At 45.6% G+C, this 18457-nt stretch overlaps 1 protein-coding gene across 10 annotated transcripts in view; it reads left to right on the top strand.

The window, feature by feature from the left end:
* htt (huntingtin) overlaps positions 1-18457 on the top strand; it is a 256270-nt gene that overhangs the window by 160219 nt on the left and 77594 nt on the right. For 7 of the 10 annotated variants that reach the window (XM_038805852.1, XM_038805859.1, XM_038805860.1 and 4 more), the window contains 5 exons: positions 1044-1180; positions 8597-8620; positions 11820-11936; positions 16198-16320; positions 17340-17578. In XM_038805852.1, the coding sequence (XP_038661780.1) occupies positions 1044-1180; positions 8597-8620; positions 11820-11936; positions 16198-16320; positions 17340-17578 (640 nt within the window). The remainder of the gene's footprint in view (positions 1-1043; positions 1181-8596; positions 8621-11819; positions 11937-16197; positions 16321-17339; positions 17579-18457) is intronic. The other 3 variants (XM_038805861.1, XM_038805858.1, XM_038805857.1) reach the window with 1 other exon arrangement.

The following is an 18457-nucleotide window of genomic DNA, read 5'->3' as shown; positions in this document are numbered from 1 at the left end:
TCCAGGGGCTCAATCATATGATCTTTGGTGCAGCGCTGAGTGAGTGCTACTGTCGGAGGTACTGTCTTTTAGATGAGTTATTACTCATCTTTTTCCTCGTGTGGGTGTAAAAGATACTTTGAAGGAGTACAAGGGTGTCCTGGTCAGTATTTATCATTCAAGGATATTAAAAAAAGGATTACATCAGGAGGCTACAAAGTGACAGAATATTTAAGTGAGGGTAAAAATCTGGCAAGTGGAGTACGATTTGAAAAAATGTAAAATTGTCTGTTTTGGAAGGAAGGATGTAAAAGAAGTTTATTAACTAAATGGTGAGAGGTTGCAGAGCTCTGAGATGCAGAGGGATCTGGGTGCCCTGGTGCATAAATTACAAAAGGTTAGTATGCTGGTACAGCTGGTAATTCGGAAAGCTAAAAGAATGTTATCATTTATTGTGAGGGGAATTGATTACAAAAGTATGCTTCTGTTGTACAGGGCATTGGTGAGGCCACATCTGGAGTATTGTGTACAGTATTGGTCACCTTATTTAAGGATGGATGTTTTTAAGGCAGAGCGAGATTGAATACTGATGAACAAAGGGGTGAAAGGTTATCCGGGGTAGGCAGCAGGCTCCAGTCGGATCAGACATGGTCTTATTTAATGATGGTGAAGGCTGAGTGGCCTACTCCTAACTCGTATGTATGAGAGAATCCAAATCTTCACAACGCTTTGAGTGAATTGCTCCTTGTCTCAGTTCGAAATGATCGGTCTCTTATTTTGATACTGTATCCCCATGTTCTAGATTCTCCAGGCAGGTAAACTAAAGTCTCGTATCTTCCCTGTCAAACGCCTTCATAATGTTGTATGTTTCAATGAAATTACATCCCATGTTTCTAAACTCCAGAGAGAGTACAGACACAGTTTGTTTAGCCTCGGTGTTGGGCAGCTCTCTCATCCCAGGGACCAATCTAGTGAACCTTTTCTTAGTTGAAGAGCCTCTGCTTATTTTCTAAACCTTAATTCAGATTCCAGTGGACAAATTTTCCTTTTGTACTTTGCAATAGCAATCCCGGCACTACAGCCCATAGTTCATGATCTGTTTGTTCTGCGAGGGACCAATAAAGCTGATGCTGGCAAGGAGTTGGACACGCAGAAGGAAGTGGTGGTTTCCATGTTGCTGAGACTCATCCAATACCATCAGGTACATCCTTATTTTTTTCCTAAAACCAACGCCTCACCTCCACCCCCTCCCCTTCCTCCTCCCCGCTTCCCCCACCTCAATGCTTTGGATTGCGATCTATGGATTGAGCCAGGATTATGTTGTGGCATTGAAAGCTGAATGAAATAATTATGTGTACAGTGGTGCATGCCAAGCCCCCAGCCTGTTGAACGCCCTGAGTCAGCCCAACCCCTAAAACCCTTGTTCCACCATTCAGCTTTTCTTTCTTTATTTATTCATTCATGGGATGTGAGCATCACTTGCAAGAGCAGCATTTATTGCCGATCCCCTTGAGAAGGTGGTGTTGACCCTCTGCCTTAAGCCACCTCCGTCCATGCGGTGTCACAGGGCTGTTGGGATGGAACACTGCAGCTACTGTGTGTTGATGTTGGAGGGAGTGAATGTTTACGGTGATGGATGTGTTGCTGATCATGTGCCTACTTTGGCCTGGGTGGTGTTGAGTTTCTGAGTGTTGTTGGAGCTGCACTCACCCAGGCAAATGGAGAGAATTCCATCGTACTTGGAAAGGCTTGGGAGAGATAGGAAGTTGATGAATACTCTCTATTAACTCCATGTACCTATGTTGGTTCTGTAACCCTATGAATCTCAGTTTTGAAATTTTCAATTGACTCCCCAGCCTCGGAGAGTTCCAGATTTCCACTGCCCTTTCTGTGAAGCTGTGCATCTTGACATTGCCCCTGAATGACCAAGCTCAAACTTTCAGGTTCTGCGTCTCAACCTGACCCCACTGGAAGAAATAGTTTGTGTATTTACTCAATCAAATCCTTTAATTATTGTGAACACTCTATTGACCCCCCCCCCAATCTATACGTAAGTGAATACAGGCCTAGCCCATTCTTATGATTTAACTCTTTAGCCCCAGCATTACATAGAACATAGAACAGTACAGCACAGAACAGGCCCTTCGGCCCTCGATGTTGTGCCGAGCCATGATCACCCTACTCAAACCCACATATCCACCCTATACCCGTAACCCAACAACCCCCCCCTTAACCTTACTTTTTAGGACACTTACGGGCAATTTAGCATGGCCAATCCACCTAACCCGCACATCTTTGGACTGTGGGAGGAAACCGGAGCACCCGGAGGAAACCCACACACACAGGGGGAGGACGTGCAGACTCCACACAGACAGTGACCCAGCCGGGAATCGAACCTGGGACCCTGGAGCTGTGAAGCATTTATGCTAACCACCGTGCTACCGTGAGGTGAATGTACTGCACCCCTTCCAAAGCCAATACATCTATCTTGACATAAGTGACTCAGAACTGACCTAGTGTGATATTGCTTTAGTACATGTCAACAAACCATCATTTCTTTTTTCCAATTTGGTGTTCCAAGTTAAAAGGAGAAAATGGTCTTTGGTCTATCTTTTTAACAAAGATCAGAATTATTCACTCCTTTCAGTCACCCTTTGCATTGAAAGTCACACTGGTTACAGCAGATTAAGCAACACAGCCATTTTCCTCTTGGAACTGAATGTCTGGCCAGAAACAGTGACAGCCCAACACAGGATTTGATTTATTATATGGGCTATTTGCAAAGGTACAGGCATTCAATCAAATCGTGAAAAGCTCCTCTGCTTTTTAAAAAAAAAGTATAATTATTAAGATTTCACATCTTTGCAAACAACGCAACAAAATAAATAGATTTCAGTAAACAAGGAAAAATGGTTCAAAGTACATGAATACAGGTGCAAACAGGAGAACAACATTATAACTGGCTTGATACAATCATTAGACGTAGCTAGATACCTCTATAAACCCCACCAGAGACAAAGAAAGAATCGTGATGAAGCCATGAAAACATGGTAAAATGCTGCACACCCTCCCATGACGTGTCTGCTTACAATTACCATGAGAGCTCAGGATAAATGTTCCGCACCATGAACGGGTGTGCATCAGGGGCTGGTTTAGCACAGGGCTAAATAGCTGCCTTTTAAAGCAGACCAAGGCAGGCCAGCAGCACGGTTCAATTCCCGTACCAGCCTCCCCGAACAGGCGCCGGAATGTGACGACTAGGGGCTTTTCACAGTAACTTAATTTGAAGCCTACTCGTGACGATAAGTGATTTTCATCAATATTTATCTGAAAATGAAATGAAAATCGCTTATTGTCGCGAGTAGGCTTCAATTAAGTCACTGTGAAAAGCCCCTAGGCGCCACATTCCGGCGCCTGTTCGGGGAGGCTGGTACGGGAATTGAACCGTGCTGCTGGCCTGCCTGGATCTGCTTCAAAAGGCAGCGATTTAGCCCAGTGTGCTAAACCAGCCCCAGCTCCCTCAGCTCCAGCAGCGCCAAAGGCACTGGATATGAAACCCACCTGCACTTATGCAGGACCCAATCACGGACTCGTTATACCCACCCTTACAAAAGAAAAGAAAACAAAGAAAAGTCCATTTCTAAAGGGGAGTTACATATACACCACACAATGCAACTTAACTCCAGCCTCAGGCCTGGTACAGAACCAACATCGTTCCATACATTTGTACAGAGAACCGGCAATGACTTACGATCAGGGCCTCAAGAAAAACAGAGGAAAAAGAATTAGCGTTACCAGGAGTAAACTACAGGATAACAATGGATCTGGACCCAATCCTGGTTCTGTATTTCCCTGCAGCCCACCGATCACCCATTGATGAGGAAGAGAACAAGTGCTTTTGGGGGGGGGGTGTCCCAATGCACCGAAAAGCAATACCCAGCCTCTCAAGTCATCCATAATAGATTAGATTTATTGTCACATGTACCGAGGTACAGTGAAAAGTAATGTTCTGCGTACAGTCCAGGTAGATCATTCCATACATGAAAAACGTATGATAAATACACAATGTAAATACATAAACATTGGGTGAAGCATACGGAGTGGAGTATTACAACAGTAGAGAAGACGTGTAGAGAGATCAATTCAGTCCATAAGAGGGCCACTCGGGAGTCTGGTACAGTGGGGAAGAAGCTGTTTTTGAATCCGTTGGTGCGTGTTCTCAGACTTTTGTATCCGCAGGCCCCTTCAAGAAGGGACATTCCAAGCTTTAGGGTTCAGCAGGATACGAGCCACAGCACCAGTCCTGGCTTAGCCCAACAACCCCCGACACACAGGAATCAATACCCCCAGGACCGCCAGGACACCCAATACCCAAACCGCAGCTGGACTTGCTGCTCTCCAACCACATCCAGGGCATTGCACTGCTCTCATTTATACTGAAACATAAAAGGATGGTCACACCAGCCCCAGCCATGGAGTCCCCATCACCAAAGAGAAGAAGAATCGTCAAGACACCAAAAAATTGGGACTCCTGGGAGGGGGGCTGATTCCCCCTTCCTCGGTGCAACCAGGGGAACCCCCCTAAACTACCAGACTGGACCAGGACTAGTAACAGCGGGAATGGGACGTTTCGGCGTGGCCAGTTCGGCGTGGCCCATTTGGCGTAGCCGATTCGACGGAGGAATTTTTCGGCGGAGGGACGTTTCGGCGTCAAATTAGTCGTTATAGTCGTTTTTTGCCAAATAGTCCAATTCTAATTAGCTCTCTCTCGCGTTCAAATGAGCTATTCTAGTTGCCAAATTGTCCAATTATAAGCTTCAGTGCAGCTTCCTTCAGTGATTTCCTTCAGTGCAGCTTCTCTCTCTCTCTCTCTCTCTCTCTCTCTCTCTTGTTCAAATGAGCTATTCTAGTCGTAATGCAAGGATGACCCCTCTTTTCGCTCCCGAGATATGGAACCTTTATGAGCGAACTCTAAATAATGAAGATCGGACCAACAATCACGCCGAAGCTGCCAATCGACGTTTGCAATATGAGCTAGGAATGCATCATCCTTCAATCTGGAAATTTATTGATGCCTTACGGAAAGTTCAGAAAGGACGTGATGCATTTCTCGAAAAGTTGACAGCTGGATATCCGCCCCCCAAAAAGCTAAAAAAATATCGAGATGCTGATGAACTGATCAAAAAAGTCATATTGGAAGTTGAATCATTAGATCCTATTGAATTCCTGAGGGGTAGTGTTCATAATTACGAAATGAAGAAGTAATTTCTAAGATTAAATAGCTTTACTAGGTTTTTTAATTAATTGTTTTTTATAATACAGTATTTGCTAAATTTTAAAGACAGTTTAAATATTTTAAATATAGAGATGCTGATGACGTCGAAATATCCTGGCGCCTAAACGGCTGCGCTGAATAGTCCAATTATTTCCCTGACGCCGAATCGGCCACGCCGAATCAGCTACGCCAAATGGGCTACGCCGAAACGTACCAAACCCAGTAACAGCACCCTGCTCACCCGGATGAAGTGAGGGAAAAAAAAACCCTAAGGGAAGATCACCCAAGCTGATCTGAAGATATGAAAAATGAATGAAATGAAAATCGCTTATTGTCACGAGTAGGCTTCAATGAAGTTACTGTGAAAGCCCCTAGTCGCCACATTCCAGCACCTGTCCGGGGAGGCTGGTACGGGAATCGAACCGTGCTGCTGGCCTGCTTGGTCTGCTTTAAAAGCCAGCGATTTAGCCCAGTGAGCTAAACCAGCCCCTGTCCGCCCAGCACTGTCCGCCATCACAGCAAGTTTACTGAGAACAATCTCTCTTCAACAGACCAGCCAAAGATTAACCAAACCCACCTCCACGTGCAACAACACTTCTATCCTCCCATTCTAATAGCTCTTTAAAAAGAAAGACCCAGAGGAAAGATGTCTAGCTCAAGGAAGAAGGAACTCCGGCCTCGACAGGATACATAATCTGTCCAGGCCAACAAAGGAGAAAGGCACGGATTATTAAAATAACAAAACTAAAATTAAAACCTGATATGGTTAGCTCTAACTGGGAAGCTATCCTCAATCTCAGTGAGGACTTAACTCATCCAACCCCATCACCCCCCCGCCCTGGTCCCACTCATCTTTATTACAGCAAGGAGGAGTAAAACTGCACACAGACCACATTTCACATTATCAACTCAATATGATTGTTTGCTACAACAGGGTAACAGACGACTCTCGCCCTCGCGCTCACATCTCACCCTTGCAGGAGAAAAGACAACAATAAATAATCAACATAATCACAAGGGAGTAAGTCAAGGATTATAGAAGAATTGCAGGATAATTACACCATCAAAGTTCCTTGAGAAGGCTGACGCCCAGACAGAATAACTCAGCAACTCTCAAGGATTCCAACAAAGTGCCTTCACTTCCAACATGCCTCTGCCCCGGAGTGTCCAAGTGACCCACAGCTTCGGCCCTGATCGGGGGGGGGGGGGGGGGGGGGGGGGGGGGGGGGCGGTTGACTCGACCTGCTCAGCCACCTCCAACCCCTGGCAATGAGCATCGAGGATATGGTAATATAGGACCAGAGTTTGGGAGGTGGAACCGACCCTACATCTCGATGATTGGATACTCCAAGCTCCGTCGAATCCTAACCCAGCCTCCAAATCAAGATTACTAAAGCCCGGCAGCCAATTTTCAAATTCAGTCGGGAACTCGCCTCCCATGTTTCGCCAGGGACCGGGCTCACGGGCGCACCGAGCCCGACCCCTACCTCCCGAATCCATCAGTATAAACATCATGCCATTCAGCAGCGTCTCAATGTCTCAAGGCCAGGAAATGCTCTTCAGAATGCAAGAACTCTCTTTTGCATCTCCACCATTCTCCCAGAGATACATTGCAAATCGTCAAAGTGAGCTCTCAACACCTACACCACAGAGCCAGGATCTTCACCCGGAGCAACGTTCTCATTGGGATGCACACAGCAATACCGAGGAGTAAACCCCCTCAGCAGCAACACCTCCACTGCAAGCTGGGCCCCACCCCACCCACTCTGACCACCACGGTAAAATGAGGATCTTCCACAATTTATCTCTGCTACTCTTCATAAAACATCGATCAGGAATCTCCAGGGACATAGCGCAAGACATATGTCCCAAGAAAAGACAAATGTGAAATGCGCGCCTGGATAAAATATAGGATTACTCGATGAGCAGAGCCAGAGCTCGCAAACACACAGCCGCTCCCGCGCTCACTTCACGTGACCCCCCTCTGCTTTCTGTTAAAACTCGTGTTTGGACCCTAGTTGATACCTCCATTAAAATTTCAGATGGTGGAATGTCATTAAAATGGTGAGGTGGGGTGTCTGACATTGGCAGTTGTTGAGTGGCCTGCAACTGATGGCTTCATCCTTCTCTGTACCTTCCGTTTACATAATTTAATGATCATGATGCATTTACATGTCTCTGTTCTCTACGCCTCCCTCTTCAACCATGTATTTCTGATGTCTAAATAGTTTATTGTTTTAGTCTTGTGTATTCCTTGTGTTCCAATCTCCTGTTTCCTCTCTGTCTGTTCTCACACCATCTTAGTTCCATCATAGCATTAACTTGGATCCTGGCACATTCGCAGCAAGACTGGGGAAAGTTAATGTTTACCTGTGAACCAAATCTAACTGTTCCACCGCTGCTAGTTTTATTTATTCTGCATGTTTTATTAATCAATCAGCATTTGCCTTCATTCATTGTGCATGGGTTGCATCAGAAAATAGCTGTCTCTTCCCCCCCCCCCCCTTCTCTCTGTCTGTCTGTCTCTAATTTCCCCAAATTTAATGAAACCTGGGAGGCAGGGAAACCGATTGCCTCTTTCCCATTTGCTCTGCTGTGTGGATCACAGTCACCAGGCCATTGGGAAGGAAAAACCCAAACGTATGGAGTAATGCTTGGAGATCCCTTTAGCATTTTCTCCCAACATCCTAAAAGCGCCTTTTTAACCGGCCCTCTAACTCTACAACCTGCTGGTTCACATTCCGTTGTCCCTTGGGTGTTTCCGTAACTTTATGGCTGGGCTGTTTTGTTCCGTACTAGCTATCTATCATCTTATTGATCTTGTTTTCTGGTCTGCTGTCTCCCTTACTTCCATTGCTTTCCATCTGCAAAGATTAAAAAAAAACCCTGTATTTGCTAATGATCTGGAAATGCTGGAAAATGCACAGCACATCTGTCAGCAGAGAACTGCTGATTAATCTTCTGGATGTACATCTTTTGCACATGTATGGTTGACGCTTCTGGGGTGTAGATTATCTTTGGGAGTGCTCATGGACCTGCTGTCTTTTCCCACCATTTCCAGTTTGTGTTTCATACCCCATGTGTGCTCCTGGTGTACAGTCTGGCCTCTGCTTCATCAGTTGCATGTCTCATTCCAAGTTCCACTTCTATGTCTGTTTTAATATTTGAAATTTACTGACTTAGACAGATTAACTTCCTGCATTTGCGAAAGAGAAATTTATAGCATTGAGCTGGATAATAGCTCCACAGTGGCTTCATCCAGCTCATTCGAATTGCAGTGCAGCAATTGTCGTCTTATCAGCCCAAATGCTCTAATAAACATAGTTTTCTTTTTTTAAATAGAGCTGCAGTAAACATCTTGAAATGGTAAGAATTGCAGGTTTAATTCTTATATGGTTAAAATTGTTGTACAAGCTTTTCAGTGTTCAGGGACAGTGTTGAATTTGCCCTATTCGTGGATGGTGAGTTGATGGTTGTGGCATATTGTTGGATCAGTCCATTGGGAGCTCTGTACTCCTGCCATTGTTAATGCCTGACCTGGGAATGCCTGGTGTTGTACTGTAACTGGGCCCATATTAAAATATATTTAACCCTGAAATACAATGCAAGTTTGGTTTGAGATGGGGGTGATGGGAACGCAGAACCTTCAGAAAACAAACATCCCTTGCTTTCCCTTCTTCCCACTACCCCTTCTCCAGGCTTTAAATATGTTCTCCCACCTTTAGATTATCTACTTTATTGACTGGCTCTATTGAGAACTGGAAACTCTTTGTAATTTTGGATTGTCCAGGACTCATCCTGTTTATGCAATTGTTACTTCACCTTGTGCTAGAGCGCGGTCAATGTCAGTCCCAGATGATCTGGAGTTACAACACCAGCGAAATTAGATTTATTTAAATATCCAAGGACTTTGGTTGAGTCCAAAAAACTACAGTCACCAGGTTTGTAACTTTAAAACATGAGTAACCTTTTATTATGAGCCGTATCTTTAATTAAACAGACAGAAAATGTAGCTGGCTATCTATTACCCATTTCCCAACCCCCCCCCAAAAACGTATGCAGGCACACACACGCGTGCGCACTCACAAACAACATGGAGGGAAAAGGGTTATTGAAAGAGAGAGAAGATATCAATAAACTAAAAAGATAGGGATTGTTGATTCACAGGGATGACTTCCACTCAATGTCTTTCTGAAGTTGAGGCTTCTGGTTTGGTACTTTCTTTCTTCCAGGCTTGGTATGATCTTCTCAGGCAAAGTTGTCTACCTTCACTGCAGACTCAGCATCATTTACGGTTCACAGCAAAGGATGCCCTAGACGCTCACTGCTTTCAAAATAATAGATCAGTTCTTTTATTTCAACCCCTGAAGAGCAACAAGCTGCTAGTTTTAGAACATAGAACAGTACAGCACAGAACAGGCCCTTCGGCCCTCGATGTTGTGCCGAGCAATGATCACCCCACTCAAGTCAACGTATCCACCCTATATCACTATAATCAGTAACCCAACAACAACCCCCCCCCCCCATTAACCTTCTTTTTTAGGACACTAAGGGCAATTTAGCATAGCCAAACCACCTAACCCTGGACTGTGGGAGGAAACCGGAGCACCCGGAGGAAACCCACGCACACACGATGCCACACAAATGGCAGTTTTGATACACTTAAAGGTTTGGATTCAGGACTCATGGTTCACGGGCTCAGCATGTTGATGCAATGCAACTAAATCAACTCCCTTCTTCTGCTGGCAAATTTGTACTTCTACAAATAGGGACTAAAGCTTTCAAACTGACAAGAGGGCCAGAATTAGAATCCAAAACAAGGGGATTTAACCATAAAATTGTAGCCAGGTCATGAAATCCTGAAGCACTGTCGCATAAGTGCAATGGAAAGGCTGAACACACAGTTCCTGTGAAAGGCTGCAGATGTTGGAGTAATTGAAAATGCTCAAGACGGACTGACAGCTTTCTGCCCGAGAAGGGATGAAGCAGATAAATGGAGTTGGCGTATAGATCATGATGGATTTAATAGTGGAACACGATAGAGGGGCTGAATAGCCTCCTCCAGTTCCTCTGATGGGAGAAAGTTCCGTAGACTCTGTTTATTAGGTTTAGTTGCAAAAAAACAGTTTTCACATTAAGTATTGGAAATCTGGAACTGTGTACCAAAAGGCTGTGGATGCCAAGAGTCGATTAAAATGTTGAAGACTGAGGTCAATTCATTTTTCTTAGTTTAGGGTATCAAGGTGGATTCAGATTAGCCATAATCTAATTGAATGGCAGAACAAGCTCGAGTGGCTGAATTGATTGTTCCTATGGATGGAATTTTCCCATATTGTTCAGAGTATCAGGTTCTGACTGAGGACCAGAGGGAGCGAGAGAGATTGGGGCACCATCTGTAAAGAGTACCCCGATCATCACAATGTTTCGGGGGCATGCTCCCCCCTCTAGCGCCCCCCCCCCCCCCCCCCCCCCCCCCCCCCAACGCCCCCGCTGCCTCGGAGGCACTCTCCTCCCCAACACATATAAGGGGAACCCCCCCACACAGAGCTTCCCTGCCTCCTCCTCTTTTCCGCCCCTACTTCCCCCTGGCACAGATTGGCACAGTCGGGTTCTGACCTGGCAGTGCCAACCTGTGTCCGGGGCAGCGCCAGGACACGCTCCCCCCCGGAGGACTATACTTACCTTGGGGCCCCCGGCGGAATACCCTCGGCTGTTTCTTGCCTTGCCAACATGCCGCCTCGTATGAATGTGAAGTGAGGGGGGAATCATGTGACGGGGGGGTCGCGTTAACTACATTAAAGTGCATTCAAACATATTACAACAAAGGGCAAGAACCTCATTATGTCACCGGCAAGGGGGCATGGAAAATTGGGAAATATGAAGAGAATAGAGGTTCCTTACTCTTAATTGCACCATTATTCTCCTTTTGCACCTACATCGCTGTTCTCCCTACCGGTTAAGGTGGGCACTAAATCTCCCCCGGGATATGTGTTCTGCCAATTCTGGTCTGTCCGTCCCCAGTTTTCACCACTCCACCATTGCTGGCCATACCCTCAGATGGCAATGTCCTAAGCAATGGAATTACCCCCTTAAATCTCTCCACCTCCCTATCGCTCGTACCTCTTTTAAAACATTCCTCAAAATCTACCTCTTACTCCACACTTGAATCACCTGCCCTAATGTTTCCTTCAGTGGAACAGTGTCAGATTTTATTTGATAATGTGCTTGTGAAGTGCTTTGGGGCATTTTACTATGTTAAAGACTTGACATAAATTAAAGTTTTCTTGTTCATCGTGTACATGATTAAAAACCTTGGTCTCTATAATCCCAACTCAGCAAGCATCGGTATAAAAGTGGAAGATTTTTTAGAACAGCTCAGGTGTTTCTCTCGCTCCCTCCCTGCCCTTCCTCCCTCCATCCCTATATTCCCTATGAGGAGGCGGGACACGGCTGTTGCATCTCTCTTTCAGACCCCTGTATCTCTCAAATAATGACATGAAATTCACCATTGATGTAGGGCAGGTGAAAATAATAATAATTGCTGCATTTACTTTTGTTGTTGTAGGTCTTGGAGATGTTGATCCTGGTGCTGCAACAGTGTCACAAGGAGAATGAGGATAAATGGAAACGCCTTTCCCGACAGATAGCTGATATGATTCTACCGTTGCTGGCTAAACAGCAGGTATAGACCACCATATAAGACTCTGGTACTAAAAGATTTGTGAACAGCTTGCACTGTTCCACGCACTTTTCTTGCCTCTCGTGATTTGGTTTTGTAATATATACAGAAGTGTAGAAAGCATCTTCACCTTGGAGGTGAGGGATAAAGGAATAGAAGTATGTGTTGATAAGACTACGAAAAAGATTGGTAGGAAGAGGCTTGTGTGGAACTTAAATACCAGCATGGGTTAGTTAGGCTGAATGGCCTATTGCTGTGGTCTGAATCTTATTTCAAAAATCCAGGTTTTGTTTTCTGCTTTGCTGATTATGGTGCAAATTCGATCAGTTTTGCCAGTTTTCACCAAAACTCATTTTTAGATAATCAAATTCAAAATCTACCCTGACCCAGTTCATTTGGACAACATGTTAAAACATAATTGGAAATAAAAGCTTAAAATATACCCTTGTAAAGTAAAGCAGCAGCTTGAATGTAGACGGTCTGATTAGTAAGTTCACGGATGACACCAAGGTTGGTGGAGTGGCAGATAGTGTTGAGGATTGTCAGAAGATACAGCAGGACAGAGATAGGTTGCAGACTTGGGCAAAGAAATAGAAAATGGAGTTAATGCATTTTGGTAGGTCTAACATAGAGGGGAAATATACCCTAAATGGCAAAACCCTTGGGAATATAGAAAGTCAGAGAGATCTGGGCATGCAGCTCCATAGATCTTTGAAATTGGCAACACAAGTGGACAAGGTAGTCAAGAAAGCATACGGAATGCTTGCCTTCATTGGACAGGGCATAGAGGATCGCTATTATTAGAAACCCCAATGATGGTTAATTCTCTCAGAGCAAGTGGCCAATTTTACGGACGGGGTTTGCTTCCAGACATTATTTTGAAACCAATACACAAAATTGTAGAAACTTGAGCTCAGTGCAATATAAGTTAGGCTGATTTGGGTCTTTCTCAGGGTACAAGATGAACCTTGACAAGAGTGAGTATTTTGTGGTGTCTCGGCCGGGGGTGGGGGCAGGGGTGGGGGGGGGCTGCCATTCCGTAGGGCAGGGACTCACTTTAGGTATCTGGGGGTGCAGGTTGCCCGGGAGTGGGGAAGGCTTCGCAGGTACAACATCACTAGTTTAGTGGGGAGAGTGAAAGCCGATCTGGCAAGGTGGGATGGTCTTCCTCTGTCACTGGCGGACCGGGTACAGGCGGTTAAAATGAATGTGTTGCTGCGATTTCTGTTTATTTTCAATGCCTACCGATTTTCCTGTCAAAGGCTTTCTTCAGGGAGTTTGAGGGAAGGATTACCTCGTTCATATGGGAAGGGAAGGTGGCCAGAGTGCGAAAGGAGCTGCTACAGAGGGGAAGGCAGGCAGGGAGGGGGTTTGGGTCTTCCGAACCTGATGTACTACTACTGGGCGGCGAATGTGGAGAAGGTGTGGAGCTGGATCAGAGGGGTTGATTCCCAGTGGGTCAGAATGGAGGAGAGTTTGTGCAGGGGGTCGGGGCTGAAAGCACTAGCAACAGCGCTGCTCCCAATAGCTCCGGGGAAATACTCAGGGAGTCCGGTAATAATAGCTTCATTGAAAATCTGGAAGGCAGTTTCGCCAACACTTCGGGTTGGGGGCAGGGTCAAGGGAAATGACGATTCAGGGGACCCACAGATTTGAGCCAGGGAGGTGGAATGGAAATTTCCGGAAACGGGAAGAGAAGGGGATTAAGATGATAAAAGATTTGTTTCTTGGGGGTCGGTTTGCAGGATTGAAGGAGCTGGAAGTGAAGTATGGCTGGAGCAGGGAGAAATGTTTAGAGACATGCAGGTTCGGGACTTTGCCCGGAAGGAGATACACAGCTTCCCGGTGGAGCCGGTCTCCACATTGCTGGAGGAGGTGCTGACGACAAGGGGGACTGGAGAAGGGGGTAGTGTTAGCGGTGTACGGAGCTATTTTGGAAGAGGATAAGGCACCACTGGAAGGGATCAAAGCAAAATGGGAGGAAGAGTTGGGAGAGGATATGGAGGAGGGAGTCTGGTGTGAGGTGCTCCGGAGAGTGAATGCCTCCACCTCATATGTGAGGTTGGGGCTGATACAGCGGAAGGTGGTATACAGAGCACACCTCGCGAAGGTGAGGATGAGCCGATTCTTTGAAGGAGTAGAAGATGTGTGTGAACAAAGAAAATTACAGCACAGGAACAGGCCCTTCGGCCCTCCCAGCCTGCGCCGATCCAGATCCTTTATCTAAACTTGTTGCCTAAAGAACAAAGAAAATTACATTGCGGAGGGGCCCCCGCTAATCACGTTCATATGTTTTGGTCCTGTCCACAGCTAGAGGATTGCTGGAAGGAGGTTTTTGGGGTACACCAAGGTGGTGCACGTGAAACTGGACCCGGACCCCCGGGAGGCCATATTCAGGGTGTCGGACCAGCCAGGGTTGGAAACGGGTGCGGAGGCAGATCTTGTAGCCTTCGCCTCGTTGATCGCCCGAAGGCAGATCCTGTTTGGATGGAGAGCAACCTCTCCACCCTGTGCCCTGGCGTGGCGGGGGGACCTGTTGGAATACTTGACCCTTGAGAAGGTTAAGTTTGAACTGAGGGGAAGGACGGAGGGGTTCTACAATTCATGGGCACTATTTATTATGCACTTTCAAGAACTGGATAACAATAATCGCTTATTGTCACAAGTAGGCTTTAATGAAGTGTACTGTGAAAAGCCCCATACCGAACATTACTTGGGTGGGGGGGGGGGGGGGCTGTGTGTATTAAGGGTGACTATGGATAATCCCTGATTCCTTTTTGTCAGTTGTTTATGTAAACATGCGGGCTAGTGTTTGGGGGTTGGTGGGAGGATGGGATTGTTGTTATTGTTATGGGGATTGACATATTTTTTGCTGATTATTGTTTATTGTTGGTGGGTGTAAATTTGGGAGAATAAAAATATTTTAAAAAAAAATTAGGCTGAAAATTCCCCCGTTTTTAGATTTAGAATTATTGTCACGTGTACTGAAGTACAATGAAAAGTATTGTTCTGCGTAGAGCCCAGGCAGATCGTTTCAGGCATGAAAAAAGATGGGACATGTGATAAATACACAGTATAAAAACATGGACATGGACATAGAGTGAAGCATACTGAGTGTATTGCTACACAGTAGAGAGGATGCATAAAGAGATCAGTTCAGTCCACAACAGGGTCATTCAGGAGTGTGGTAACAGCGGGGAAGAAGCTGTTTTTGAATCTGTTGGCGCGTGTTCTCAAACTTTTGAATTTTCTGACCGATGGAAGAAAGTTTAGTGAACTGCGCTGAAGTAACCTGCACAATCGAGCAGAAACTCCAGGCCTCGCAAGGTACCAGTACAGCTATCCAATGCGCACAGTTCCTTTAGCATAGTGAGATATCCTACAGTGCTTCATTGGGGAAGGGAATCGAATGCAGAGTAAAACCTTAATCTGACATTTTAAGGTAGAGAGTTTGAGCAGGATTTAAGGCAGTGATGGGTAACCTAGGCTAGTGAGTGGGCCGCATGAGTGACCCTCCTTCATCTCAGTGGGCCGCAAGTTCGAAATCAGGCTTGTTCACTAACCATGACCCTTGAATAAGATTGAATCTATTTAGTGTATATTCTGAATATTTGAGAACAAGTTATAGAGAATACTTAATCATTTATATATTAATAGAACTATCATCAACTTCAAGTGTTAAAAACAACATAAATATTTACACTTTGGCTGCAGAAGGAGGGCAGCAGAGGGAGAGCACAGCTCTCACAGTCAGCAATCTGCACACACCTCACTTCACGTGTCCTTGCTTTGTGTGCATATCACTTCAGTCGTTCCCATAGGAAAAAAGCTACGCGATGGAAGCCAGTGGAATGTGGCAACTCTGAACGTGGGCAACAGAATGTTTCGTGGGCTGCACTCAGAACATTGATGGGCCGCATGTGACCCCCGAGATGCAGGTTGCCCACCACTGGTTTAAGGGGTCTTTCAAAAAAATCCAAAGTACCGAAGTGTGTAACTGAAGGTTCTTTCCCTGATGGTGAAGGAATGGGGAATCATGCAGCAGCCCAGAGCTGCAGGATCCAAGAGAGGCTTGGCTCAAATGGGCGGAAGGAGGTTTGAAAGGTACGGAGAAGGAACAAGGCATGGATGGATTTGTAGGTAGGCTTAAACGTACAAGCTGAGCGCATATTTTGGATGCTGACTCGATGAACATGAGCTCAGTTTTGCTCATGGAAAAAGTGGATATAAATGAATTTTATTGTTTCCTCTTTCTTTTTGGTAGATGCACCTTGATTCGCATGAGGCCTTGGGAGTGCTGAATACATTGTTTGAGACGGTGGCACCCTCATCACTGCGACCCGTCGACATGTTGCTGAAGAGTATGTTTGCTATGCCTGGCACCCTGGTAAGCCACTCTGCAATGGCTTTAGTAATCTTGGTTACTTCTAGACTTGACTTTTCCAATGCAGTGTTCTCATTCTGGCATCCACAAACCTTTTTTTAATAAACAATTTAGAGTACCCAACTCATTTTTTCCAATTAAGGGGCAATTTAGCGTGGCTAATCCACCTACCCTGCACATCTTTGGGCTGTGGGGGCCAAACCCACACAAACACTGGGAGAATGTGCAAACTCCACACGGGTAGTGACCGAGGGTTGGGATCGAACCTGGGACCTCGGTGCCGTGAGGCAGCGGTGCTAATTACTGTGCCACTGTGCCACCTTCCCATCCACAAGCCTGAGGTCTTTCAAAGCTCTGTAGCCCCTGTCTTACCTCGTACCAAGTCCCATTCACCCATCTACCCTCTGCTCTCTGATTTGTAGTGCCGCCTGGTGGTCAGGAAACATCTGGACTTTGATTCTCCTTATTTTCAAATCGCTCCATGTCCTCACTCCTTCCTAGCTCTCTAATATCTTCAGTGCGACAACCTTCCTCGATCCCTGCAATCTGCCAATTATGCCCTCTTGAGCATTCTTAATTTTAATCAGTACACCAATGGCAGATGTGCTTTTGGCTGCCTAGGCTCTCACCTCTGGAATTATCTTCCGATATCGCTCCAACCACTACCTTTTTCCTCCGACACGACCAAGCTTTTGGTCATCTGACCTAATACCTCCTTATGTAGCTCGGTGTCAAGTTTTGTTCCATAAAGTGCCCGTGAAGCAGTCTTGTGCCATTTTAATATGTTAAAGGCATGATATAAATGATTTATTGAGGCTTGAGGTTGAGTTGCTGTGTTACTCTAGGTGGAACAACACTGCTGGTACCCGAGTTGTTTTGGAGTAATTGTTGGCTGTTCACAAAATAGGCAGTGTTCAATTTGTAAATTCGACTTTCGAAATCATCTTGACGTAAACAGATCATTTCTTTTCCCTTTTAAAAGTGGACTAAGGGAGTATTAAAAGAAACTGTTTCTCTTGCAGGCCTCAGTTGGAACAGTTCAGCTTTGGATATCGGGCATCCTAGCTATCCTGCGGGTCCTTATTTCTCAGTCCACCGAGGATATTGTCCTATCCCGGGTTCAGGAGTTGGCCCTGTCCCCATATTTGATTTCCTGCCAGAACATTAGCGTGTTGAGAGACCGAGGGAATCAGATCATCCCACCGGAGGAGCAGGATGAAGAGACTCCGAGCAAACATCTACCAGAAGAAACTTTTGCCAGGTACTCACGACTTGCTAGAAAAGTGATACGACAGTGCAGCAAACGCACTCTGGTTGTTGCTTGCACCGTGAGTCAGAGGACGTAGGTTCCTGCCGAACTCCCAACACTTTGTGTGTTGGCTGACATGGTGGGTGCACTATTGAGGCAGTGTCACATTGAGATGGTATCCATTGGATAAGAGAATAAACTAAATCTACCCCGCAGTAATAGTAAATTAACTGGTGATCCTTGCTGCTTGAAAGTTCCTGCATGTGCATTGTGGCTGCCACGTACATAAGAGTGACTGCATTTCAAAGTTTTTAATTGTACGTCAAACATGAAGAGACATTTCTGAGATACAAGTCAGATATCCCTGAAACACGATGATATGGACTGATGTGCAAGATGTCCAAAGTTCCCTTGTATCATCTAAACAAATATTGCACCGTTAAGAAACATTATATTTAGATTTTACATTTTATAACATGTTTTGAAACACAGACTTTGAAATACAGAATTAGAACAGGCACTAATCACCTGCATTTTAGCTGCTCTCTGTAGACCAAGATCCCACATGTTGGAGGATTGCTGATTTTGGACCATTCTCTGCAGGTTGAGACATGGCAGACGTCAGATATCAGCTCCATGGGAAAGAGAATCAGAGTTTGCTAGACGACTGTCTTCCCATTGGCGTTGTCGGAAGCTCTGTTTTGGTGGCCTAACTTTCAATCATGTTGGTCCCACTCTCCTCCCTAAGTTACCTCGCCCTACTCCCTGTATTCCGATCCCCCCCGGGCTGCCTCACTCACCTCCCCATGGTCCCCTGCCCCCCTCGCTACCTCCACTCTGTCTTTAAAATACTTCTTATAACGCACCTCTTCTGTCTGCTGTTGCTCATTT

Source organism: Scyliorhinus canicula, chromosome 8, assembly GCF_902713615.1.
Source record: "Scyliorhinus canicula chromosome 8, sScyCan1.1, whole genome shotgun sequence".
Lineage (NCBI taxonomy): Eukaryota > Metazoa > Chordata > Chondrichthyes > Carcharhiniformes > Scyliorhinidae > Scyliorhinus > Scyliorhinus canicula.
Note: the sequence above shows the minus strand (reverse complement) of the source record. Positions and strands in the feature narration are given on the sequence as shown.